Source organism: Amblyomma americanum, chromosome 7, assembly GCF_052857255.1.
Source record: "Amblyomma americanum isolate KBUSLIRL-KWMA chromosome 7, ASM5285725v1, whole genome shotgun sequence".
NCBI classification, from domain to species: Eukaryota; Metazoa; Arthropoda; class Arachnida; order Ixodida; family Ixodidae; genus Amblyomma; species Amblyomma americanum.
Window position 1 is genome coordinate 43,419,970 of NC_135503.1, and position 27,590 is coordinate 43,447,559.

The 27,590-nt window shown below is 49.4% G+C and overlaps 1 protein-coding gene across 1 annotated transcript in view; it reads left to right on the forward strand.

Moving 5' to 3' along the window:
* Positions 1-27,104, forward strand: part of und (methionyl aminopeptidase und) — a 39,847-nt gene extending 12,743 nt beyond the window's left edge. The window contains exons 8-12 of the mRNA XM_077631972.1: positions 1,117-1,211; positions 5,224-5,320; positions 6,857-6,960; positions 17,886-18,001; positions 24,087-27,104. Coding sequence (XP_077488098.1) covers positions 1,117-1,211; positions 5,224-5,320; positions 6,857-6,960; positions 17,886-18,001; positions 24,087-24,339 — 665 coding nt within the window. The 3' untranslated portion in view covers positions 24,340-27,104. The remainder of the gene's footprint in view (positions 1-1,116; positions 1,212-5,223; positions 5,321-6,856; positions 6,961-17,885; positions 18,002-24,086) is intronic.
* The last annotated feature ends 486 nt before the right edge of the window (positions 27,105-27,590 follow it).

Below are 27,590 nucleotides of genomic sequence, written 5' to 3' on the forward strand. Positions count from 1 at the left end.
GTCAACAACCGACTACAGTTTTGTGCCAATCTGGTTTGTAATAGCAGTGGTAGCATTTGAAAGGTTAATGTTGGATTTATGTCACTGTGGAGCATGTAAGGTTACCTCAAACAAATAAGGAAGGACCCCTAAGTTAAGGGAGCTTATTAGACTTGCATTTGCATTGGTTGCAGCTAGTTGTGGACTGTTTACTAAATTTGAAAATTATTTGGGAGGGCACATAAATCAGTTCCTTAATGTATCCTCAGGTTTACTGGCAAGGAGGTAGGTGAGGAAAATTTGGAGAGGAGGCCATTGCTTCATCCCATACTGAATTTGAAGGTGGTGACCATCAGTTAGAGATGCTGCACCACTGGAAGTTGCCGTCTTCTTGAGAAATAATGGCTCACAGCTTTTCTGTGTTATCTGTGGATGTCTCTGAGATTTTAAGGGCCTTTCAGTGCATATAAAGGTGGTCAGCGACAAATTTAGTTCTAATTTCAGAAAACGTTTTTTTTTTTTGTACAAAGTTATTGATCTCAAGTCTGCGCAGTGTGACTGGCACTTTTGCAGCGCATGCAAGAATAAACATAATGAACATTTTGCGTGCAGTGGCTTGACATTTTGCCCTTGAAAAATTATTGGTTTATGCATAAGCTGATATTATCACATCGGAAGGTAGCTAGTTCATGCATATAACTATCTAAGTAGCAATTAAATGTTGGAATGCCGCATTGGCTTGTGGTTTAATGGGAAGCTACGTTATGCTCAGTTTTCTTTTTTCAGAAAGTACATTCTTATGGTGTTGTAGTCTGAACGAACTCCATTGCTTAAGAATTACATTAAAGCAAAGGCCAGTGAACATTTTTCTTGTCGAGTTATGTGAATCACGTTAAATATGTAGTATATGCAGCAGATAATGCTGTTGACATGTAGAAAAATTGATAAGTGCTGGTACATAGCGTGATTTCCCTGTGTTCAATGTTCGAGGAAATTTTGTCATACTGCAAAACCGTGCCTATGATATTTACCATTCGTCATTACTGATTTAGTAGCAGTGTATTTATATTTAGTACACTATTTCTATGCCTGATCATTAGCTTGACAGCTATTTCCGTTTTGCTTTTTTTTTTTCAGGCCAAATTATTGACTGTGCCTTCACGCTAACTTTCAACAACAAGTACGACAAGCTGCTGGAAGCAGTTCGAGATGCCACCAACACGGGAATAAAGGTAAATGGCTACTAGGAAATTTGCTAAAACTTTAGAATTTGTTCATTTTATTTGTTTAATGATACCTCAGAGTCCCTGAAGTCGGGCTTTATAGGTTCACTGGGGATAAATTGAAGTGCCTGTTTCGATGGATTACCACTTTCTAATGACCAGCTACTTTCACTTAACGAGTGATAGAAAACACCAGTGAATGGAGTACAGGCATCGCTGTCACCAGCAGTTTTCACAAGCGAACTGTGATGATGTCATACATTTTTTTTGGTTGCGCATCTCCGAGACTAGGCTACACCACCATTCACTTCTAGACAGTGAACAAGGAGTCCTTTTTATTATTGGCATTAAAAGTTTGAATCGAGTGTTGAGAAAAAAAAATGTAGCATTTTTAAATTCATTTACGTCTACAATAGATCCAAGTTGAATTTGCAGTGGTCACGAATGTAATACTTCGTGGTCCTAGTAGGTAGCCTTTTCCACTCATTCGCTGTCTGGACAAAGTGTGTCAGATGCTGGCTTGAGTGGCATGTAGAATTTGTGTAAATGTAGGTTATTTCTGGCTGCAGTAAACCGTCAATAATTTGGTACCGGTTTATTCGAAATCCAAGATAACTCGTTGAATTTGTGCGTTCCTGTAATTCGCAGTGGCAATTTTGCACTGTATGGTTCAAGCCAGCAGCTTGCTCTGGCTCGCTTATTGTGAGAATTTTGGGGCCACTGTCCGGGGACATCCGCATTTGATACAAGCTCGAGAACAACCGAGTTTGACTACTAACACAATTTGTCAACTCTTATAGCAGGTGCTCAAGCATACATTAAGCAGCACACTGCTTAACCAAACTCTTCCATGCTTCTTGCACCGTCGCATAGACAGTGGCAGCATTCCGACTTGGCACGCAGCAGGATGACATTACTCCATTTAAAGCGACCCTCCTCAGTTGACCGGTGCCTGTCTGCCTTTTATAGTGTTAGATGTGTCCAGACCGTGATGGCACCGGCATAGAGAGTAGTTTCTTCTTCTTGCATACACCGGACCAGCTCCAGATTGTCCGTATGGACTTCGTGCAATCCCTTCTTGTGGCTTTTCAACTGACAGCTGCTCCTATCGCAAGCTCTTTTGCTTGCGACGTTCCTTAGAGCTGCACCGCGCCACTAACGTGACGTATCCAGCCTTGGCTGCCATCCTTGCGTGCGCCAAGAACTTCATCAGAGTATAAAAGTGCTGGCGAATGGCGAAGTGCTGTGGTCATCAAAATTAGTGTGACTGACTTTTGGGTGACTGGCCATGCCATGGCAACCAAGACGAGTCCGAATGAGCTCCCTCTGCAGGAGCAGCTTTGTTGAGTGCAATGTTAGTGACTCAAGAGTGCTACATGCAATTGAACGTTATGCACTTGTGATTTCTCGTTTTGCTTTGATTTTGAATACCGTATTTAGTCGCGTAATCCTCGCACTTTTTTTCCCTGAAAATCAACGCGAAGTTTGGGGGTGCGATAATTATGCGGGAAAAATTTTCAAGCAAATGTTTCGGAGTTGTAAATGCAAAGTTGAATGGGTGTGAGATCGGGATTGTCAGGTCCGCTATTGTAAATACAACGAAAACATTACTTTCAAGCGGAACTTACCTCCGTTATGAAAGTACAGGGTCAACATAAGCTCAAGCTGCTAAAGCACTTTATTTGCCGCGCGCAACCTCCCCGTCACTACTCGCGTTGCGTCATATGACGTCCTGCAGGCAATTCTACTCTTGATCAGAGCCGTGATCAGAGTCCGTGTTGAGACTGGAATCTGTGGTTGCTGCGGCATCGGTTTCTTCAGCTTCCGATGCTTCGTCGTCGTCCCACACCAGGTGGACCTCAGTCGCATCCAGGGCGTTCGAAATTCCCGTTTTTTTTAAGCTTCTGACCACCATGTCTGCATCAATCATTCTCCATGCCTCTGATACCCAGCTGCACAGCTGCTCCACGGATGGTCCTCTGATCTTGCCGCCCTGGCGTCGGAGCATGTTGACCTTCGGCCATCCATTCTGTGTACAGCCTCCGGACGTTATCTTTAAATGGCTTGTTCAAAGATACGTCAAAAGGCTGTAGCATTGATGTGAGGCCGCCGGGTATAACAGCCAGGTCCTTGTGCAGTTCCCTCAACTTCGCCCGAACCAACTTTTGAAGATGGCCCCGAACGCTGTCAACCACGAGGAGCAACGGAAAAAGAAGCGCTCCCGGTCGCCGCCCCCACACAGTCTTAATCCAGTCTATCATACGGTCTGCGGTCATCCACCGCTTTTCTTGGACGTGCACGTGTACACCGGGGGGAGCTTTCCTTTCGGGAGGGTCTTCCGCTTGAAAATGACGTACGGTGGGAGCTTCCGCCCGTCCGCCGTCACACATAGCATGACTGTGCACCTCTGTTTTTCGGCACCTATATTCCTGACATGCACAGTCTGAGCGCCTGTTTGTTCTACTGTCCTGCTGCTGGGCACGTCGAAATTCAGTGGAGTGTGGTCCACGTTCCCTATCTGGGAGAGCAAGAAGTTTTTCTCATGCCAGATCCTGATGATGAATCAATGGAAGTCCACGATCTTTTTCTTCATAGGCTGCGGGCAGGCACTGGCAAAGCGTTGTTCGCCTCCTGAGTGAGAGGCCATTGCGTCGCATAAATCGTGTGGCCCACCCGATTACGAGCGCCTGGTTCCGTATCAATTCAATTGACACAGCACACCCATCCACTCGTCGATCCTTGATATAATCCAACAAAGATGTTTCGACGGCAGGAAATTTCCCACTCTTCGGTCCACGGAAGGCCCGGTGCATCTTACCGGTTGTCTTGAGTTGGTCATGCTGCCGTCTCCAATACCGGACGCAAAACTCTTTATTGCCGAAGTGTCTGCTGGCGGTGCGGTTGCCATGTTCTAACGCGTACTCAATAGCTTTTAGCTTAAAAGCAGCTGTAGAGCTTGCGTAGCGCCCCATGGCGAAGCAGCACAAAGAGCACGGTTGGCACGGTGCCACACGCAAACAAGGCAAACGAGGCCTACGAAGCACTGGAAAGCTGGAGACACCTTCGCAAAATGGCGTAGCGGTGGTGGCGGTGGTGTCACTTTCCCCCTCCGCTAACCTCCGCAGTACGAGGATGATAGCACAGTACCGCCGCCTAGCAATGCGTGCGCCCAACCATGGCAATTAGTTGTGGCCGCGGTCAATAGATGGCGCTCGCTACGACAAGCAGATGACTCGTGGCAGTAATTTTGGGAGTGCGGTGATTATGCGGGGAAAAATTATTTTCCAATTTTTGATAGCCAGAGGCGGGGGGGGGGGGGGGGGGGGCTTTACGCGAGTGCGAGCATTATGCGAGTGAATACGGTAATTTGAAAACTCCCTAAATCAGATATTTTAGTGAGTCCGAAGTGTTTTGAATTAATGAGGTGGTCCCGTATTTTGTAACGGTTGTCCAAGAACTACCCTAAAATTTAGAACTATTTTCCTTGAACTGGAATCTCAGGTGCTAGAACTACGTAAATGCTAGTTTTAGCCTGCATGTGTGGCAATGTTCTACAGCTTGCTGCTGCTGATGAGGAAGGCCAAATGTTGAGCGAGGCTGAATGGTTAAAAAAGCCATATAGGCCAGCAAACTGAATTTGGAAACACAGGTTTAGGTTGCCAGCTTTCCTGGAGTTTCTGACCTCCAAAACTGATGACAACAGGGAGGAATTCACCCTGATGTCAACAGCAGCCCATCTTATCATAATCTTTAAGGCAGTGACCACAGTCGGTGTATTGTCTAGATGGAGAACTCTGAATGCTTGCAACTGTCCAGAGCGTTATAAACTTCAGGAGTGCAGAATACCTACTAACCAAATTGGAATTGGTAATGAGCTGATGTCAAGTAATTGAGCCTTTGCAGAAGCTGAAACAAACACTGGTGTTGTAATGCTGTTATATGGGGTGATAATACCTGCAGGCGCCTTTTGTCATTGCACTCTACCCAGCAAAAATGATGTTTTCTCTTGGCTGTATTGCAGACAGCTGGAATTGATGTCAGGCTGTGTGACATTGGCGAGGCCATCCAAGAAGTCATGGAGTCTTATGAGGTAGAGCTTGATGGCAAGACGTACCAAGGTAAGCATAAATATGTTGCTTGAAAAGGGAGTCCTTGAAGCTTTTGTGCCAAAAGTGTACCACTGCAGCACTTTCGAAGTGCATTTGTTGCCGGCCACTGGAATTGATGGAGAACGGCTTGATTTCGTTAACAATGATTAAATCCCTTCATTCTGATCAGGGTGGGTATTGTGGCCGAGTTAATGGGGGGGGGGGGGGGGGGTAGGGCAGAAAGACCGCATGCGGCGGTAGACGCCAGTGGGCTAGAGCAAAGTACCAGGGTATGATCCACTCCTGTAAACTGTGAACATCTGGGGTGACGTACTGGACGCGTATTTGCTGCAGCCGATCTCACTCCCTCAGAAGGTGTTATATGATAGGGCTGTCATCTGTGTCGCACATGGAACAAGACACCGGTGGCTGAGCATTTCATAGATACAATCGCTTGCCTTGCTGCTACTTATTTTAACAATATTCTGGCTGATGTATGGCAAAAAAGAAAAAAAAAATGCTCACATGTATTACATCTTATACACCACTGCTATGGTTAAGTTTCTGGCAACAATGAAAGAAGCAAACTGTCTGGCATCATTCCATTGTGTGCTTGTGGGTCTGGCAGGCATGGGCATGTCTTCTTGAGCGATGGCTCTGTAAAAATTCAAATGCAGCGTACGTTAGGCAATCATGAACCCTAGCACAGCTGTTCCTGACACTTGTTTTATGCAGTGGTGGGAAATGGGATTGGTTTTGCCTGCAAGTGCTGGGAAATTTATTGCTGAGGACATTTGCCCCAACCGTCTAGCAAAGGCTAAGGCTATCATGTATTACTGTATTGCATCACCCACCACAGTGACTCCGTGGCATTGGTGCTCAGCTGCTGATCCTGTGATTGCAATATCAAATCCCAGCCAGGAAGGCCACATTTCGGTGGAGGTAAAATACAAAAATGCCGATGTGTAAATCCGGAGCCCACCACTGTGGTGCCGTGCCCCTCATGGGTCATGTGTTGCTTCCGGAGGTTGAATTCCACATACCACAAACCATCAGGTGTATTGCTTCCTATCGAAAATCGTCATGGGTGTCTGTGAAACCTTTGTTGGAATTAAGCACTCCTGAAAGTGTTTATCTTTACTCACTGCTTATCCTTGCATCAGAAAGAAAATAAAACAGTTTTGCAGAGCGTTTCACATGGTGGTGTCAACTCCCGATGATTTGAAATGAAAGGTAGCCAAAAATTAGTTCGAATTATGCGGACTTGGAAATTAAAAGGCCATTTATGGTGCACTTGACGTTGACGTGAGATTAAAAAAAAATGAATTTTGATTGAAGCAGATGAAAATTAATGAGCATTCACTTAGTATCTGATGAGTGATTGATGGTGCTTTTTTGTGACTGGGGCACAGAAAATGGGATCCAGTGCAGAGCTGTACTTCTGCCTGTGCCTTTTTCTTCTTCCCTGCATCCCTCTCATGCATGCGTAAAGAACATGGCCTCATTCTCAACATAAAGATCTGTCGGGCTGAGTTCTGAATTCATTAACATTATTTTTCATTTCAGTGAAGGCCATTCGTAACCTCAACGGCCACTCCATTGGGCCATACCGTATCCATGCTGGCAAGACCGTGCCTATTGTGAAGGGAGGGGAAGCTGTAAGAATGGAGGTCAGTGCCTTTTGCATGCAGATTACTGGAGCTAGGTCACTAGCAGTGCTCATTTCTTGCATAGCCTACGGTAGTTTTTCTGCGTATTCAGTGTGGCCAGGCTACCCCTATGAGAAGTGTTTGGAAGCCAGCATGGTGCCGGGAGTGTCAAATTTTTGGTGAAATGTTTCAGTAACTTGATGCCATCCCATATGCAGGAGCCAGTTTTATCCCTTTGAGGGTCGAATTGTTTTTTAAAAACTTTGCCGGATGAATTTCGAATCTTAAAATGTGTCAAGTTGGGAAGAAATAGTGAATAAAAATCAGGAAGAGTATTTTGGTGTCAGCGTCACTCATAACTGCAAATGTTCAGTAGTATTTCAGAGTGTGGTATTCCTTGAGACACGGGTCTACACACGGTGCCTTATCGCAGTCTGCACACATAAAATGCGGAAGAGTCGTCGCTGTTGGTGTCAAGAGAACGGGCAGTGCGTTGAGCCATGGCCGTGCATCTGAAGAACTCGAAGGAAACTCAGTAAACAAGGAGAGCGAGAATACGAGAATACGTTGTGAGCGTTGGTGATAAACAAGCTAAGAGCAGCGCCGATAAAGATGGAAATCAATTTCCGCAGCCCCTGCAAGCGAGTGCTGATAAAGATAAAAATCAAGTTTCGCGCGCCTCCGTTGCATTCACGCGGTGAAACCGAAACCACGAAGGGGCGTTGCCACAGGCCGCGCGACACACTCAAGCCAGAATCAGTTCTGTTTATCTCCGCAAGAAGGCAGCGCAACCAAATTTCAAACGCTCTTTGTAAGTCCTAGGAGGTGGCAGCACCTTCCAGTGAGCATTCATCGTCATTATGGTGCAAAATTTCATACGGAGAGTTGAAACTGGTACCGTATGGCAAAGACCTTGCGGGACTGAAAACTGCTAACATACATATATACGACAAAAACCTTCAAAGTGTTAAAGGGGGTGCTGGGGACAAATTGTTTTGTTTGATTACCATATTCTAATGGCAACAATGCTTAATTCATGGGAACCAGAACGCTTATTAGATAGAAAAGGCCAGGAAATGAAATCCGGGTATTGCCATCACAAGCCATCCTTGCAGGTAAACTGAGACGGCATCAAGTGCATTTTTAGTTGGTCAATCTCTGGGTGGTGGTACTAGAGCACATCCACTTCCAACCAGTGATCATGGAGCCCGTAATTCTCTTGACACAGAATTCCCTTGGTGAGAGTGACCCTGCATTAATGTCGTGAGTACTAATTGAGCGGTGAGGGAAAAAATGCCTTCAGTCGAGGCCGGATGTATCGAACCTCAGATATATCGAATTATTTTTTAAATGGAACAGTCCGAATATCCCCTTGGAAATCCTGTGCAAAAGTATAGCAGTAGTATTCGTTTTCATCGAACCCTCGTTCAGCTGAATATTCGACAGGTCAAATGGTGCGCCATGCCTCGTCAAGGGGCACTTCTTTTAACGGCTGTCTTTGGCCACTTTTCGCACATTGTGAAACCGCGTGAAGAGGTGAATGTGGGTGTGCTTGATGCTTGACAGTGCCCTTCGCTCTCTTGTTCTCAATTTCCATGCCATCGTGGGCGCTACTGCTGTCCACTGCTGTCCTGTTTTCAACACAATTGTGCACTCTTCTTTGTAGGCCACCTCCAAGGCAATGAAACGCATGGCATTAATTTGAGTGGCAACAGTGTGGAACAAATAGCCAAGCCTATCCAAGCTAGTCCTTCGAATTGGCTTCGTTTAAATCCAAGATTAGTGCCTTTCATGGCGGTGAAAAGCTGGTTAGGTCTGTCAGCGATGCCCGCTTTCGTCTGCGTTACAATGACAAAACTGACCTTCGGTCAGAAGACTATCTCTGCAAAAGGACGGCAGATTGGTCAAGTTGGTGTTCCATAGTAACAAGAAAATTCAAACAGCGCTAGACAACAGGACCAGAAAGAGGAGGAGAAGGCAATGCTCTGCAGCATTGCTGGCATCTATATTAGTCCAAAAATGTCAGAAATATTGGTTGTGAATATGCATGCATTCCTATGAAGTGCGTGATGGTTTCTCAACGTCTGAAACATTGTGCAAGTCTGAATTATTAGAGTCCGAAAAATCACTCAGCTGTTGTATTAAAAACAGTCACATAATATGGCAGAACACTTCAAAGATGCACTGATTTGGCAATGTCCCGTTTAAAGCGTGCCTTAAAGTTAAAGTGTTGTTAACTGAAACCATACGAAGCATGCGTTCCAGACACGTTTCGATTATCAAACATTCTGATCGAATCGAATATAGCATACCGTACTATTCGCCTGAACGTTCAAAAGCATCAAATATTGATACAGGCCTACCACTACATCATTCCTGCACGAAAAAAAACAAAATAATGGTAGCCAGTTTAGCATGGTTAGGCCAAATGTGAATGAGGTGCGCTAGCACATTTTAGCCACTGTTTTGCTGGTTATGGCAGCGTGATGGCAAGGCACACACAATGTATGCATTCACAGAATAACCAGTTCCACACGATACTTGATTGGTATTACAGTATCGGTTATACAGTCGACGACCGAAAATTTGGACATGCTTGATTAGTCAGACTTTTTCACAGCACTGTGACAGGGCCCATAGAACCAATGTATAAGAGCGCCTGAGATTTCGGAAGCACCGCAATTGGCTGCTCGATTTTTCGCACCTCGTTACTCGCCGCCAGTACCCAAGCTGTCATATATGGGTACAGTGGAACCTCATTAATTTAAACTGCAAGGAACAAGATCAACCAAAGTGAAATTCATGTTGAAAATGAGCCTCTTAATTGGAGGGGTTGATATTCTCTGCAAGTCTGTGCGCCTGCATGGTTTCATATTTGTGCCATACTTGGATGTCGTCCATTGCACAAACTTGAACAGCAGTCACAGTTCGCAGAACCCATCTATGGCGAGTCTTTCATCTGGAATAGGGGAAGAGGTAGCAGTGAAGCGTGTGGAAGGCGTACGGCTTGTGGGTTTCTCAGTAGGCACAGGCCACTACCCACTGCGGGTTCGAGCTTCGCGCGAGCCAAGGGCCCCGATCAGCCGTCACCACACGCACCCTGGGGCACCGCTGCGGCGGCGTTCAACCTCTGCAGAGAGGAGAGCGACTCGCCGCAAGAAACGGGCCTCCAAGTTCACAAAGGAGACGTTTATTGACGCCGTCCTCCAGCGGTACATACACACACTCAACAGTCACCCCGTCCCGGGGCACACTCAAAGCAAGGCTCCGGTGCGCGCTCGGGGCAACAAGAGAAATGTGCGCCGCTAGCACGCCGCTGCAGGAGATTGTCCCCGCGGCAGTGCTGTGATCTCTCTCGTGTCGGCCGTTGGGCCGTTTGCGAGAGAGAGTGGGCAGTCAACGCAAGGTGCGCCTGTCAGAGGTCGTTGGACCCCTGCACAGGCTTGAGCCGCGGCGGATCGAGGACCCACGCTGGCGAGCTCGAGTATGAACTGGTCCGAACGGCAGAGGCCGGCCCGGACGAACAGCAACGTACGCACCTTACGCTGTCTCGGAGGGGGTCTCTCTCTCTGGGCCCCGCTCGGACGGTCGCGCGCTGCGCGGCCACCCAAAACGGGTGCCGAATTCCCGCCAAAAGTCACCAATGGCACCCTTGGGAAGCCGGGGGCGGAGCTGCGGCCGAATGACAGCGATTAGCCACCAGCCGTCTCTCCGCCGCCCGAGGCGGAAGAAAGGGAAAGAGAGCGACGCGGGATGCCGCGCAGACGCCACGGCGGGAATCTAGCAGGCTTCCCACATCCTCCTCTCCTTAAATGCCCTCCTACCCATCGGCGATGTGGGCACGGCTGGTTTTCCCCGTAAGGGGATCCTCCAACAGGTACGCGAGCGGCGACCAGACTCTGACCACTCGGTACGGACCAAGCCACTTAGGAGCAAGCGAGGCTGAGAACCCCTTGCTCGCATCACTAAGAACGTGGTTGCGCTTCAGGACAAGATCACCCGCCTGAAAAGTCAGGCTGCGGTGCTTGCGGTCATACTGAGCCTTCTGTTGGGCTCTGGCTGCCGCCAAACTCTGCCTTGCTCTGTTGAGAGCCCGACCAAGCTGGTCCCGAAGCATCGACGCATAAGCAGAGCAGTCTGCCCGCGTCTGCTCATCCCCGAGCTGGCTCTGCACGACGTTTGACATCGGATTCGCCAGCTCCCTCCCGAAATTGAGGAAGGCGGGAGAGAAACCAGTTGAGCGATTCTCAGCTGTTCGAATGGCGAGCGCAAATTCGCTCAAATGGTCTGCCCAGTCCTTTTGACACTCGGCAAAGGCCGCCAGCATTGGCTTGAGCGTTCGGTTGATTCGCTCGGTCAAGTTGGACTGGGGATGGTAGGGTGAAGTGGTGTAGTGCTCAATTCCGAGGGAACGGCACGTGTTACCGAACACCCGAGCGGTGAAATAGGACGCATTGTCCGTGATCAGTCTTTCCGGAAAGCCGAACCGACAGAACACTTCCTGGAGTTTATCCAGCACCGCTCATGCTGACACTTTCCGAAGCGGGTACAACTCGACCCATTTGGAAAAATGGTCAGCTACTACCATCAGGTAAATGAACCCCTGCTTACTCCTGGGGAAAGGCCCCATCAGATCGCAGGTGGCCATCTGCCACGGACGCACACTGTCAATTGGTTTCATCATTCCGGGCGGCTTGCCGCCCCTTGACAGACATGGCAGTAACGACAATAGCGGAAAATGTCACGCTTCATGCCGGGCCACTTCACCGATTGACTCAGTTTTGCAAAAACTTTGGAGCCACTCAGGTGACCGGCCAGTGGTTCGTCATGAGAAAATCGCAACAGTGCGCCTCTCAGACTTTTGGGGATAACCACCTTGAACGGGTCAATGGACTCATCATCGGTGGCTATGTATTTCAGCACGAGCCCGTCATGGTCCAGCAAATATGAATCCCCCGGGGCTCGCCGCGACACACGCTGGCTTTTACCCCCTGCGCCCGCTACAATACAAGTAGCGTCCCGGCGCTCCGTCTCCCTGAGACCGTCGCTCATCTCGCGACACATGGGGTCATTTTGCTGGGCTTTCAGCAGCTCTTTCCAGCTGAAAACGATTCCAGTTCTCCCAGAGGGGGGCTTGGTCTCGTCCCCCTTCAGGTTTGCAGCCAAAATCTCCACTCGCGACGGCGTCTCCGAGGCGCTCACGCGGAGCTCTGCCTCTCGCCCGCTTTGCAAAGCGCTGCTTGCCTGGTTAGCGGAATGGGTTAGCCCGTTTGCGGGCTCCCCCTCCTTGCCGCCCGGCGGCTCGTCCGCTTTTTCGCCCGCTCCGCCTGCTGGCATCAAGGCGCCGCTGGCGAGCGGGGCACGGGATAGCGCGTCAGCTATCACGTTCGTGCTCCCCTTTCGATTCTGCACCGAAAAGTCGTAATGCTGTATCAGGAGAGCCCAGCGCGCCAGCCGACCCGCAGGCTCGCGGAGCCGCATCAGCCAACTGAGCGCACTGTGGTCTGTCTGCACCACGAATTGCGTTACGTCAAGGTAGACGTCGAATTTCCGCAGTGCAAACACGATGGCGAGGCACTCCTTCTCGGTCACGGAATAATTCCTCTCCGAGGGCAGCAAGGAGCGGCTGGCAAAGGCCAGCGGCTGCAACACGCCATCGAAATCCTGTAGGAGAACTGCTCCTAAACCCAGATCGCTCGCGTCAGTCTGGACTACGAACTGTCTGGTCAGGTCCGGTAGCCTGAGCTGCGCTGTCTCGGCAATGGCACTAGACAGGAAGCGAAAGGATCGCTCTTGCTCGGGCCCCCATCGCCACGCGGCAGTCTTTCCCAAGAGCTTGGTCAAGGGCGCCTGCACGCGGGCACAGGACAGGATGAACGACCGATAGAAATTGGCCATTCCCAGAAAACGGCGGAGGCCGCGTACATCCTTGGGCACGGGAAACTCGAGTATGGCTCGGAGTTTGTCCGCATCGGGCTTAATGGAGCCCTCGCCCAGCGTGAACCCTAGCAACTGAACTCGGGTCCGCGCTATTTGGGCTTTCGCAGGATTCAAAGTCATCCCAGCAGCCCGTACCCTCGCGAGCACGTCGGCAATGTGGCCTAAGTGCTCATCGAAGGTTCGTGAATAAATCACGATATCGTCCAGGTAGCACATGGCGTGAGATTATTTCGCTTCCCCTAGGACGCGGTCCATGAGCCTCTGAAAAATCGCAGGACCATTGCAGAGACCGAAGGGCATGCGAGTGAACTCAAACAGCCCTCTGTGGCACGTGAACGCGGTCTTAGACCGGTCAGCGTCCGCCATCTGGACCTGTAGGTAACCTTTGGAGGCATCTAGCGTGGAAAAGTACCGCGCACTGCCCAGGTTTCCTACGATTGAGCTGATCGTCGGGAGCGGATAGGCATCCTTTCGAGTCAGCGCATTCAGACGGCGATAATCCACACACAACCGGTGGCTGCCATCTTTCTTAGGCACCAACACAACCGGAGACGCCCAAGCGCTGGACGAGCGATGGATAATGTCCGCCGACAGCATCTCATCCAGCAACCCATCGATCACCTGCCTTTTCGCAAGGCTGACGGGTCTGGGGTTGCACTTCAAAGGAAGCGCATCTCCGGTGTGGATCTTGTGGCTCACTAAGTTAGTACAGCCAGGTTGATCCGTGAAAAGCTCATCGTACTGACGCAACAGTGCTGTCAAACGAGCCTTCTGAGTGTCATCCAACGTTACCGCAAAGGCGGCCAGCGGATGTGGTGCCTGGTCGTGCCGCGCCGCTCGGTCCCAAAGGGGAGCGTGAACGACGGAACGCTCGACACAAGGGCTTGGCCCTGGTCGCTGAGCGTGGCACTCTCCGAACGCCTTCACTGCGCAGGCAGTTATTGACGCCGGTGGGCAGATGAACGGCTTCAGCTGGGAAAATGGTCCGTCGCGATAGCCGCCATTCGCAATGTCCACCACGATCCCGGTTTTCAGGAGAAAGTCCCTTCCGAGAATCACGGGAACACTGAGGCCGGGGAGGTGGATGAAACGCGTGCGTCTCGTCCGCTCTCCCCACCTGACAGTCAGCCTCGCGGCGCCAGCCGAATGGGCTACGCCTTTCGCAAGGTTGAATGTCGTACGGCAGTCCCGCAAGCGCACCAAGTGCTGTTGCAAGTGGGACAACACCTCTTCACCGAACAAGGAGGCAGTGGCTCCCGTATCCAGTAACGCCAAAAATTCGCGGCCAGCAATGGTGACCGGAATAAACGGCGCGTGCGCATTAGCAAGGCAGCTTGCTCTGTACGCTGAGGGGATTAGCAAGGATTGGGCCGGTCGTTCCTTTACGACCGACCCGCGCCGCCATTTCCCTGCCTCAAGGGAGACCTGGTTACGGGGCATTCTCTCGCTAAGTGCCCCGTCTCTTGACAGCGGAAACAGCGCACACCGCCGCAAGCTTGGTCGCGGAACAGTGGTGCCTCTCTCTGCCTGGTTCCGCCCATTGCACGGCCAAAGGCCTGTCTGATTCGGGCTTCCCCCTCCGCTGTGCGTTGGGGTGCTTGGCGTCCCTGGGCAGGCGGTCCAGAAAACGGTGCAGCGCAGGCTGTCCGTCTCCTGTAGGAGTAGGGATCGAGAGCTCGTTCGCTCAACTCCCATACTTCGTTTTGCCCGCTAACGGCTGCAGAGGCAGCGTGTGCGGGTGGTCGCCGGTTGGGTGGGGGCATGGCCCCTCTCCATGCACAGCGTGGCTCGAGGGCCTCGCTTGCCGGCGGTGGCGGACGATAGGCGCGCGCGGCGAGAATGTCGCCTTGAATGCGCTTTGCCTTGGCGGCCAGCTCCTCAAAATCTTGGAAACCGGCCTCCGCGCAGGTATGCCGAAAAAGTCGGATGTGCCTGCCTGATCGTCCTTTCCACACGTTCCTCGTTCGAGGCTCTGGGCTCGGCGATTGAGAAAAGGTCCTCCATCGCACGTACGTACTCCAGGAGTGACTCATCCGGAGCCTGTGTACGGAGCTCCAACTCTCGCCGCATCCTACGCTCATAGTCAGCGGGCAGGAATTCGCGCAAGAATGCTGCACGGAACTCCTCGAGAGTCGCTGCCCGGTGGCCGAAAAGCCGATGCCACACCGTGCCAGTCTGTGCTGCGGGGATGATGTGTGCAAGCACAACCTGATCAGTGAGACACATAGCTCTCTGGAAATGGGTGAGGGACTCAAGGAAATCCCGGGCACTGAGGAGGTCATCATACCCGCGGTATGTTGGCATGGGCAACTTGACCGCGGGGTGAGACACCTTCGGCGCGGCCAAAAGCGTCTCAACCGTCCCTGACAGTGACTGAATCATCTGGGCAGCACTTAGCAGCGACTGCGCTCCAGCCTCAGAGGAAGCTTGGGCGGGCTGCACGAACGCAGGAGGCAAGGCGCCCAGTTCGATGAGCGGCGCGGTTTCCACAGGGAGCCGGGCCGGCGCCTCACCGTTCCCAGAGCAGAATTGACTGCTCGCGGGGCACGGCTGCTGCTGCGCAGGACGGCCGGTTGTGGCAGCGTCGCACGCACCGCTTTCGCACGAGGCGCAAAGCACGCACAGCGGAGGCATGTGATTGACGGGTGCACCGCAGGGTGCTCCCGATACAGCTCCAATGGGAGCTGCGTGATCGACGTTGGGGGTTGTAGCGCCGTATGCCCCAATGGGGGCCGCGGCCAACCACGGTGTTTGGCTATTCGAAGAAACAGCCGCCAACGGATCAAAGGACGCTACGACTCCTAAGGGAGCCGACACGTAGCTGCCGAGTGCCCCGATGAGGGTGGCAGACATGGTGCGCAAGCATGATCGTCAAGGCGACCTGCTCGGCAAATGTGCTATCAAAGGCTAAGAGCCAGTGACTTAGCACGTTGGGCGCCAGTTGTGGATTTCTCAGTAGGCACATGCCACTACCCACCGCGGGTTCGAGCTTCGCGCGAGCCAAGGGCCCCGATCAGCCGTCACCACACGCACCCTGGGGCACCGCTGCGGCGGCGTTCAACCTCTTCAGAGAGGAGAGCGGCTCGCCGCAAGAAACGGGCCTCCAAGTTCACAAAGGAGACGTTTATTGACGCCGTCCTCCAGCGGTACACACACACACTCAACAGTCACCCCGTCCCGGGGCGCGCTCAGAGCAAGGCTCCGGTGCGCGCTCGGGGCAACAAGAGAAATGTGCGCCGCTAGCACGCCGCTGCAGGAGATTGTCCCCGCGGCAGTGCTGTGATCTCTCTCGTGTCGGCCGTTGGGCCGTTTGCGAGAGAGAGTGGGCAGTCAACGCAAGGTGCGCCTGTCAGAGGTCGTTGGACCCCTGCACAGGCTCGAGCCGCGGCAGATCGAGGACCCACGCTGGCGAGCTCGAGTATGAACTGGTCCGAACGGCAGAGGCTGGCCCGGACGAACAGCAACGTACGCACCTTACGCTGTCTCGGAGGGGGTCTCTCTCTCTGGGCCCCGCTCGGACGGTCGCGCGCTGCGCGGCCACCAACGGGTCCCGAATTCCCGCCAAAAGTCACCAATGGCACCCTTGGGAAGCCGGGGGCGGAGCTGCGGCCGAATGACAGCGATTAGCCACCAGCCGTCTCTCCGCCGCCCGAGGCGGAAGAAAGGGAAAGAGAGCGACGCGGGATGCCGCGCAGATGCCACGGCGGGAATCTAGCAGGCTTCCCACAGGCTTCACTGGGTCAATGAGCGCGGAAGAAAATAGTGGTGCTCTACTACGCGAGGTCAGTGCACCCGCGGCAAAACGTGTCGTGAACCTGAGTTCTATATTGTAGAACCATCCAAAACAGGTGTTTTGATGACAGCCAAGACGCCTCTCATTATGCACAAGCTATTGCAGCGTGCATATCGCCGGTTACAATGATGATTCTGGCTCTATTCATTAGGACTAGAGCCGCTGCGGTGGCTCAGTGGTTATGGTGCTTGGCTGCTGACCCGAAAGAGGTGGGTTTGATCCCGGCCACAGCGGTCGAGTTTCAATGAAGACCAAATTCTAAAGGCCCGTGTTGTGTGTGATGTTGGTGCACGTCAAAGAACCCCAGGTGGGCGATATTTCCGGAGCCCTTCAGTACGGCGTTCCTCATAGCCTTAGTCGCTTTGGGATGGTGAACTCCCATAAACCGAACCGAAGGCCAACGCCGATGGGGTGCTTGCTTCAGCCATTTGTTGATTCTTATCATTTCGCCATCTTTGCCTTCTCATTCAGGCTGCGGGTTCGCGGCAGGTTCGCTTTTGCGTTTGGACTTGGTCCCAGCCCATGCGTTCGTCGGCGATACTCTGAAGGCTTTCGAAATTCCCTTCAGCAATAAAGAAATTGGCGTGAATACATTTCTTTCCTTCAGCACATGGATTTCGTTTATTTGTTTTTTGGCGATACAAATAGCTTTTGCGACTTTGTCATATTCAAATCATTGAGGTCTTGATTCAACTGATGTATTCCTAGTTGCATTTTCCTAGCTACTGTGTTGCATTTGCGCTGGCCCAGCTTTGGCTGGGAGTGTGAAAATTTGGCTGTCTTTGTCTTTAGGATTTTACCTAGTTTTCCGTGTTCCTATTAGGAACCACGTAAACTTGCTCGAGACCATCATGACAACTTCAATGGCTTGTTGAGACATTGGTTGCCTGGCACGTGGTTCTGTGTTCTTATGGAAAGCGGAAGGATGGTCTTTGGTCATCCTTTGTGCTTTTTCGATCAGAGCAGAAAAGAATTGTGTGGAAAAAAGAACATTTACTTTAGGAATTTACCTTTAATTGAATAACTGGCACTAGCTTCTTACCTTGACCTCTTTTCTTGCTGTCCATAAATAGAAGTTCATAGCTTGGCTCACTTGATTAAAAGATTGTTTCCTGACGCAATCTTCTTGCTGGTGTGCTATGGCGAGAAGTGCAGAAGGTGATGTGCAGAAGAGATCATAAGTTTGTGTTTCTTTGTTCTTTCTTGCTGGCAGGAAGGTGAGGTGTATGCCATTGAGACCTTTGGTAGCACGGGCAAAGGTTATGTCCACGATGACATGGAGGTGTCTCACTACATGAAGAATTTCGATGCTGGTCGTGTGCCTCTCAGGTGAGCAAGTCAACCAAGACGCTAAATTCTTTATTGTAATCTATGCTGCTGACAGAGATTCAGCTAAGTGCATGGGCATGGGTTCAAATTGTAACAGTTTTGAACTCTGTAACAGTGCTGCGCGGGTGCAAATTACATGATCAAATACGGTAGGCAAAGCAAAGTTGGGAGAATCCAGAAAGTACTCTAAGAAACCCTTTGGTTTTGTGGGACCCAGTTTGAGAACCCCTGAGCTGAACGGTAGTGGAAGAATAAAAGAGGCTTCAGCGGAGATGTAACTTCTGGTGAACGTGCATGGTGTTCAACTAACTTGAACTCCACCAATTACACTGCACATTGTTGAGATTGTTCGTATTGCTGAACTTGATAATCATGAATCTTGTTAGCGTGCATTATCGCAGTGTGCAAGCGCATGCCTTCTAAGACACACTCAATTGGCTTTTCAATGGAGCATCCTCTCCTGAAAGCACTTGAAAATTGAAGGCTCATTTGGATATTCTTTTCTGTGCACTGCACTTGGTGAGGCGTTAGTTCATTTTACTGCACTGGGCACACAGGAGACGCTTACTTGAAGTTTATTTTTTATATATATACGTATATAAGAAGTAAATCTTAACGGAAGAATTGGTGCATTGCTTAGTGCGGTGCGGGTTCAGGCTAGTTGGTGGTCTATGACAAAAGACAACGGTGTTAGTCTCATCTCCTTTATAAGTCCTTGTCTCTAGTGAACACCATGGTAGCCATGGACTATGTTTTTTGTAAATTCTTATCTGGATATTCCGACTGACGTCATTGCACTCATTGAGTTGTCATTGAATAAAAAGAAAAAAAATCATGCTGCTGAACTGTGTTCAAAATATGTTGGGGGTGGGCTGAGGCTGCTGCCTCCTGTGCAGAGCAGACACATTTGCTGAGCCAGGTAGGGTAGTACCTCGCTACATGCGACATTGAAGCATTGTCAATTAAATCTTCGTTACTTGAAACTTCTAGGCAATTCGAACGAAGTGACGGAGTCCTGTTGGGGTGCATACAACTTTGTTTGCATAAAAATTGATTGAAGCGAAAGATTCACTACGCTACCTCGTAACGATTTCGCGGTGCTTGCAGTTTTGACCTTCAAGTGAGCCAGAGGTAGAGAAATGAAATTATCGTTGGGCCACCAATAGCTGCAAAGCTTCGCCGCTCGCCATGGTGTAACTATGGTGTCCTACCACATGCTACCCTAGGCACCTCAAGGTCAAGTCAAGGTCAAAGGTCAGATATAGAGTCAAGAGAGATTAATGACATTATGACATCAATGATGATGTGAATCTTCAATATTCTTCGAAAACAAAGGAAAGGCGCATAACTGGCACCCTGGGACAGTGGACACCTCAGTCGCATTTTAACCTATATGGCTGTAGTGACAGGTGTGCGCTGCATGTGTTGGCATTGACAGTGTTGTGGCAGAAACGCGACGTCGGCGTTCATTCTGTTCGTTGACGTTGACAATGTTCTACTAGACTGAGGAAAGGAAGGGCGCATAACTGGCTCCCTGGGTCAGCGGACGCCTCAATCGCGCTTTGTGGTAGGTGGTGGTGGTGAGAAAGAGATGTGGGCTGTATGCATTAGCGTTGATAATGTTGTGGCAGACACGCGGCACTGCAGCAATAGGCCGCAGGGTTCATTGGGTGACCAACCTCTCGCGATCAACCATTAACTGCCGCCTGCCAGGGTGGCAGTGTGGGCACACTGCCTATCCAGTGTACGGAACGCACTCAACATTACAGGCGCCAAGCCGCGTCTAGTTGCCCAATACAGTAGAATCTCGATGATACGAATTCCAAGGGAGCATGCAAAATATTCGTATCATCCCGAATTCGTATGATCCAAAACAAGCCAACTTCCACATGGGAATCAACCGAAAAATGAACCAAACTTTATTACGGCGAACTACTTGCGGCTGAAAAAGTCCGTAATGCTTGCCTGCACTTTTTTGCCGTTGATGTCGCGGACAAGCCCCGCCTGAAAGGCATAAAACCGTGCAGCTGTTTCGTCGCTCACGCTGCCGGCACTTACGGTGCGGCGCAGAACGTCCAGAGCGTTAAGAGTATCTGCCGTTGACGGCGGTTGATCACACTCGTCGTCAGCGTCACCATCGCTGTCAGGCTCATGTTCGCAGTTATCTGCTTCGCTGACCAAGTCTTCAATAGACGTCAGCCCACAGGTCGCGACGTTGTCGTCCGCGGTAACGAAGTCTCGGGCCGAAGCTTCAGTTTCCAGATTGTCCCAGCCATCAATCGTGAAGTCTTCACCTGGCTCTTGACAATCTCCCGCCGAAGCCGCATCAAGTCCGATGGCAAATCCGCACTTTCTGAAACAGTTCGAGATTGTGTCTGAAGTTACATTATCCCACGACATGGCTAGAAAGTGCAAAGCATCCAAGAGACTGATCCGCAAGTTTGCTTTTTTACGGTCAATTTTCGCCAGCAGACGCCTCACTAGAAGTCCTTTGAAATGATGTTTAACATTTCTAATTATCCCAGCATCCAGTGGCTGAAGATGGCTGGTAGTGTTCGCCGGCAGGAACCTGACTGTCACGTTGTTGAACGTAATTTCCTTTGGGTGGGCAGAGCACTGGTCCACGAAAAGCAAAATTTTCCGATTTCTTGACGCCATTTTCCGATCAAGGCTTGTCAAGAATTCGCGGAAAAAATCTCCAGTCATCCACGCCTTTCGGTTACCTTTGTAAAAGACAGGCAAACGCTCCGCCGATCGGAAACACCTCGGTTTCTTCGACTTACCGATGACGGTAAGCTGGAGTTTCTCGGATCCATCCGAGTTGCAGCAAAAGAGTACTGTTACTCTCTCCTTGCTTTTCTGGCCGCCCTGGCATGCCTGGCCTTTTACGCACAAACTCCTTTCCGGTTGAAGATTGAAAAAGAGGCCCGCCTCGTCGGCATTAAATATGTCGCGTGGCGCGTACTCCGAAATCAGCGCCGGCAGCGTGTTCAGCCACTCGTCCACAGCTGACTGGTCCACTTTCTTGCCTTCACCTGAGACGACCCGGTAGACAAGTCCGTGCCGCTCTTTAAACCGGTGCAGCCATCCCCCAGACGCTTGGAAATTTTCAATACCAAGCGAAAGCGCAATGGTGTCGGCTTTTTCACGCAGCACCTTGCCGTCCACGTTGACGCCGGCCGCTGTCACTTCGCGGAACCAAGTCAGCAGGACCTCTTCCAGCTTGACATGGGTCGCTGTTTTCGCCTGCTTCACGTTCACACCGAAGTGCTGCACATTCTTTAAGATAACTTCTCGCTGCCCAACAATGGTGCAGAGCGTCGACGGTGCCAAACCTAGCTCTTTTGCTAAGTCGACACGCTTCTTCTTAGGGTTTTCGTCAACCTTCTTCAGCACATCGAGCTTCTCCTTAAAAGAAAGGGCTTTACGCTTCCGCGACATGTCGGCAGCAGCGAACGCTTGCGTCCTTGTCACGTTTCGGCAGTTCACGTCACAGCGAAGCACAGAAAGAAGCGGCGAACGGAGAACTGCGGTCCCTGCGGCGGCGGCACCCTCCCGGGAACAGCCGGCGAGACAACTTTTCGATAGACCAATGAGCTGCCAGCAAATGGGTGACGTACACGACTGGGCACGTGCCTCGCCTTGGCCGTCCTTGGTTCGTGCTGGTCGGGTTGCTACATGGTTGCTACGAAAGGGAGGTGGGGGTAGGGTGGCTAGTGGGGGGGAGGGGGAGAGAAGAGGCCGCGGGGCGCGGTGGGTACCCTCTCCCCCTGTGAGCGCCAGTGTTGCGCTGAGCCGCTCAGTGGCAAGGTTTGCGTGTTCGTACAACGTTCGTCGCGGCGGGGGGCGGGGGGTGGGGAGGACTCGCGGCGGCCGCGCCGGCCCGCTCGCATGCGCCACTGGTTTGCACGTTCGTATCAACCGCGGCGGGTTCAGAAACCGTTCGTATCACCCCGAATCTTAACGTATTCTATACAATGTAGTCTGTTCAAAGCATTCTTAAAATTCGTATCATCCCGAAATTCGTATCAGCCGTAATCGTATCATCGAGATTCTACTGTATACCACAGCTTTCGCTTTCTAACCAGGTTCAGCAGTAGTTGAGCCGCTGCTAATTTTTTAAACATCCAAATTGTCCCCGCCGCTGATAACTGAAACTGTGTTCTGCTGTAGCCGTTCATCCGTTTCACTCTTGCACTCACTTTCTTGGATAAGCAATAGGTGTCACAAGAGCAAATTTGTTTGCCAATATTCTGAATTTGATCCCTCCTTTTGATCAGTCCCTTGAGGGTTTGGAGTCAGAATATGGGCCGTGGATAGTATCCTCCAGAGCATGTGCCATGCTGGAATTCAAAATCACAATGCTGTCATGTAGTAGTTCAGTTTGCTTTTTACCAGACTAATTGGTTAAGATAGCAGAGGATACGAATGTGGAAGGAGCACTTTTTTTAATCATCTTCTGATCTTTGTTAACCTCTGACTGTTGGCTTTGCAATCAGGTTATTGTACATTTGGATTGCTTTGAGACATCCTAACCTATCGATGTGCTGTCTCATGTCATCATCCTGCGGGAAATACATCATTTGAGCACACAAGGAAAAGGCGGAAACTGTGCAGGAGGCCGGTGAAGTTGAGAAGGTTAGCTAGGTGGCTAGCATGGTATCACGGAGAGCTACAATACTGAAGGGCATTATTATTCTCTTATTATTCTTCTCTGGCGAACTGCGGCTGCGTCGACTTGTATTATGTGTCAACTAATCTTTCTTTCGGCCAGCAAGGGTTGTGAGTTGAGGGGTCCACTTATATTCAGGGTCAGCTTACATATGTATATTACATAGTAAAACAGTAAAACATCCATAATTCAAACTTCGCTCATTCAAAATCGCAGATAATTTATAAAATATCTGCAGTTCTATAAATTGTAAAATAAATATTAATGGATAATTGAAGCGAACAGCATCTACCGGCTCGGTCAATTAGAAACCCTGTGGTGCTATGTGGGAACAGCAGAGTTCCCAGAAAACTCTGGAGCACCCATTTTTGTCTAGTAACGCTGCATATGCGTATTAAGCCTGCAGTGCTGGCGATGATGTTTATGTACAGGCGAGATTAGCCTTAAGCATGACGCTTAATCGGACTCTCCAATGCTTCTCGCCATTACACAGACATAAATTAGTGTGAACAGTTAAAAAAGAACTAAAAACAATATTGCCTAGCTTGCAGCGCCTGAAGCACAACAGGCTTCTTGAGAATTACACAGACAGCGGCGACACTCTAGCTTAGTGCACGGCATGGTGACGTCACGCCAGCCAAAACCACCTTCCACAGCCCACCGGCACTGACGCAAAGCATAGTTGCTTTTTCCTGCTTGCCATGCATCGCTCGTTGATGTAAAATGCACCGCTCCAAGCCAGTATTGGCCAGATGAAATATGTGTGCATTCATCTCATTTTCAACTGACAGCTGCCCTTTTGTGCATGCACCCTAGAGCTGCGGTGTGCCACTGACCTGACGTATCTCTCGTGCCTGAAAGCACCGGCGAACAGCAGATGGCAGTGCCATTAACTGAGTTACGTCTAGAAAGATGTGCAGCCATATTTTGTGGACGTTGAAAGCGGCGAGGCTGAATTTCGGGCGACCATGAATTGCGGGCGACCATGACAAGGTGAAACGAGCCCCCCTGCAGGAGGAGTTAATCATTAAACATTGACCGCAGCTTTGTTGAGTGCAATGGTAGGAACTGCAAAGCGGTGCAAGCGGTTGAACGTTTCTCACTTGCCCTATTCATTTTGCTTTGATATCGGATAGTGAAAAAGTACACTTGATGCGAATATTTTACGTGCATGCTTGTGCCTGCGCGCGCGCGCGCGAGAGAGAGAGAGAGAGAGTGGGTGAGTGAGTGATACCGTGCGCACGGCATATACAGACCATATTATGTAAAATAAGAGCTGTTTTACTCACACATAATAAAAAAAAATTGACTTGGTGCTAAAGCTGGATCGGGCCCCATCCAAAGCCGGACTTTCTGGTTGCAGATGTTGGGTGAGGGCGTAAGCAGCAATGCCATGCACTTGATTCTGCGCAGGCTGCCACGTTCCAAGGCGCTGCTGACCGTCATTAACCAGAACTTTGGCACCCTGGCCTTCTGCCGCCGCTGGCTCGACAGGCTTGGCCAATCCAAGTACCTCATGGCACTCAAGGATCTCTGCGACAAGAGCATTGTGGACCCGTACCCACCCCTGTGTGACACCAAGGGCTGCTACACGGCCCAATTCGAGCACACTATACTGCTACGTCCGACCTGCAAGGAGATCGTCAGCCGCGGGACGGATTACTAAGTGGTGCCTGCTGATGCCAGCGTTATTTCAATGGCCACCTCCACATCTGCGCATTGGTCTAGAATGGAAGATAGCGAGTTAACATCGAGGGCGCATTTCCGCATGGGTTTGTTTCAGCGGTTTGCTTTCTTTGTGTGTACCGACACTTCATGGGCCAAATTTGGATTTGCTTTTATGCAAATGGTGGGGGAAAGAAGAAATTTGCTAAGTGTGTTGTAATTATGTGCTCTGTCTTGTGAGAGGCTGTAACATTGACGTTGGGTGTTTGGATGTTTTATTGCTTTGGCAGAAAGCCTTCACGTTAGGGTGTAATAATCTTGAGGCCAGGTGTCTCCTTCATTCATTTTATAGCAAAGTTTCGTAACTGTGGACAACATGCAGCATGTGTTGAACCTTAGTGCGCCGACACATTTTTTTTTTATTTCACAGGGAGTAGTTATTTGCATAGTGCCAAATGAAGGTGCGTACTTTGCTTGAAAAATTGAGAAGTATCCAACATTCATTTTGTTTTTTTTTTTTTATTTGTTAACTATTGCACAGCTAGAATATAAGGAGTTGGCTGTACAGTGTCTTCACATTGTCCAACTTTGTGATGACTTCAAAATCTGGCTGGAAGGTAATGCCCTCGAATGTTTTGCCAGCTTGCATTCTTGACCACTGCATGTTCTTTCTCTGATGCAGCAAATGTGCTTCCTTTGTTGGAAGCTAAGTCAATGCCTCCTGTAGTGATGAAATGCTTGTGCAATGGCCCAAGTGGCTGCTAGATTGCCGCTTTAGCTGCAAAATGGTCATGACATGTTTTGGTAGCATTTTTTTCACTCTTGTTTGTTTGAAGCATCTACTATTTCAATTAGAAAGTGTCCTTCATTAAGTCGATTTGGCATACACAGCCCACTTGGATCAGAATGATGTCATTGTGTTTTAAGCGTTTGACTGTTATCGGAGCTTTTGCAGTGCAATTCTAAATGCTTGAGGACAGTGTGCTGTCTGCATTGCTTCGCTGTTCATTCAGAAAAGCAATGTCAATCAGCATCGTCACTGAAAAGTTACAGAAATTCTGAACATGGCACTCTTTGAGTCTGCATTATGGCTGTCCCCTGAAAAAAAAGCTTTTGTCAGGAGCAAATGCTTTGCTCTTAGTGCTGGCACAAAAGGAAGGCTAGGAATGAACTATATAATTTGCTGTTGGCTTGTAACAAGCATGGAGTTTCTAAAGGAGGCACTTGACTATGCTGTGTTTCTTACGTACGTTAAAAGAAAAAACAGCCAAGACTATTAACACATGTATCTCTTCCCCAAATCTTTTTTGCAGCGCACACGCATCAACTTCGCAAAAGTGGGGAGAAGCATAAAGTGACGTGTACCTAACAACTTTTGGCTGCATCCAACTTGATGTGGAGTGCAGTGTTGTTTCTCAAAGAAATGCCTTGTTACAAAATAGGCACCATGTAAGTGGCAGGAAGCTCTAGGGTTTTGGAAGGTTTTTGTTAGACAATACTTGTTGAGGTTGCAGAACCACTGAGGGGCTGAATACATTGTTCTAAAGAAGCTTGGCTATGGTTCCCGAGAAGTATTTGTGAACTCAGTGTCCACATCTGTCGGCTGGAATGCGAAGTCAAGCTTCTGACTTGTTTTTGTTTCTACAGACAGTCCCTTCTTTCTTCCGTTTTCTTTCCTTCCGTCTGTTTCTTAAGCATGTCTTGTCTTCATTTCACAGCATTGTGAGAACTTGAACATGTACAGCTAACAAAGCAATCTCCATTACGTACTCTTATAAAATCCTGACTCGTTGGCTAACACCTTTCGCTGTACCTCTTCATCAAACAGTTAATTTCATGCAGTAAAATTATTGCACACGTCACTACTGCAGCTAAGATTTGCAGTAACAGATCACTCTTGTTCTGTTGCTTTGAATTGGGATATAGGCTTATTTGTGCACTAACATGATTTCTTGGCAAGCAGTAGGAATGGCATGCAGTATAGGAACTGTCAAGGCCCCTCTCTGTGGTGGGGCAAAAATAATGTAGAAAATGTTCTGGCCTGTATTTTTTGTATGTTTTTGTAATAAGATTTTAGTTTTGTGCCAGCCCTGAGAGTGCTGTTACCGAAATATTGTCAGTACAGGCAGTGCAGTTTTGGAGGAGTGAAAACGACCCATGTCATGGAGTTAATAAAAAATTTTGCCCAAGTGCAATTGCCTCAGTCTTATGAAAGGATAAATCTGATACTTGAGAAGTCGAGAACAGTGTTTTAGGAGAAAAAAAGTAAGCGCTTAATTTTACTGATTTATCCTGATCTGTAAGGAAGAAAAAAAGTGAACGCCAAAGTTCTTGCAGTGCATTTTATCTAGGAATGCAGAGTTACTACCCGTTCGGTATGAAAGTTTGCACTTTGCCAACTTGTTTTAGTACTAGAAAAAGTACTAGGGAAGTCATCAGTTTGAAAGGAAGCTACTGAGTGCATATATATTGAGGGTCTTGGAAGAGGATGGAAGAAGTAAGGTTGTGCATAGCTACTCTTGCCAGTCATCACTTCTTTGCTCATTGCTTCTTTGCCTAAAGAGCGCAACAGATGTGTTCATTTTACCTCTGTCGCTACTTTGATCCTTATTGTGCGTCACAGAGCGTTTTCGTAAAGAACTGCTTCAATGAATTGGTTGTGTTTGGTTTTGTGAGACAGCTGTTGCTTTTCTACCTTGTGCTTTCCTGCTTCTTAAATACATTTTCTTTGTTTGCTAAATAATAAAAAAATGTTCTGAAACATTGCTTTAGGTGATTTTCAAGTGACCTTTGTTTTGTAATTGGTGGCAGAGTAACTGTGCCAGTTCATGGGCAACCACAAAACGCTTTACTGTGCAAAAAGACAAAATAATACAGGCAGTTTGTTTGATGCTGGAACAAGGACCATTCACGTCGGACACTGGTGGAAAGGTAGGTTGGTGTCTTTAGCGTTACAGCTGCTGAGCTCAGGTGGCGGCGTTTTGATGTTGGCGGCAATCAAGACGTTAGTGTGCTGTGCGGTGTCTGTGCACGTTAAAGAACTCCGAGTTTAATGAAATTAATCTGAGCCGTCCACTCTGGTGTCCTCTGTGTCCCATGTGCAGCTTCGGGGCTTTAAACGCCGCATACTAGCACAGCTCATCATATTGTTTTTCTGATAATTTTTAAAGCTGCAATCCTTTCACACTTCTGCGTTATTTATTATTGCACGACAGTGGCTGTCAAGGAAAGGTGCACTTGCACGTCTGTGCA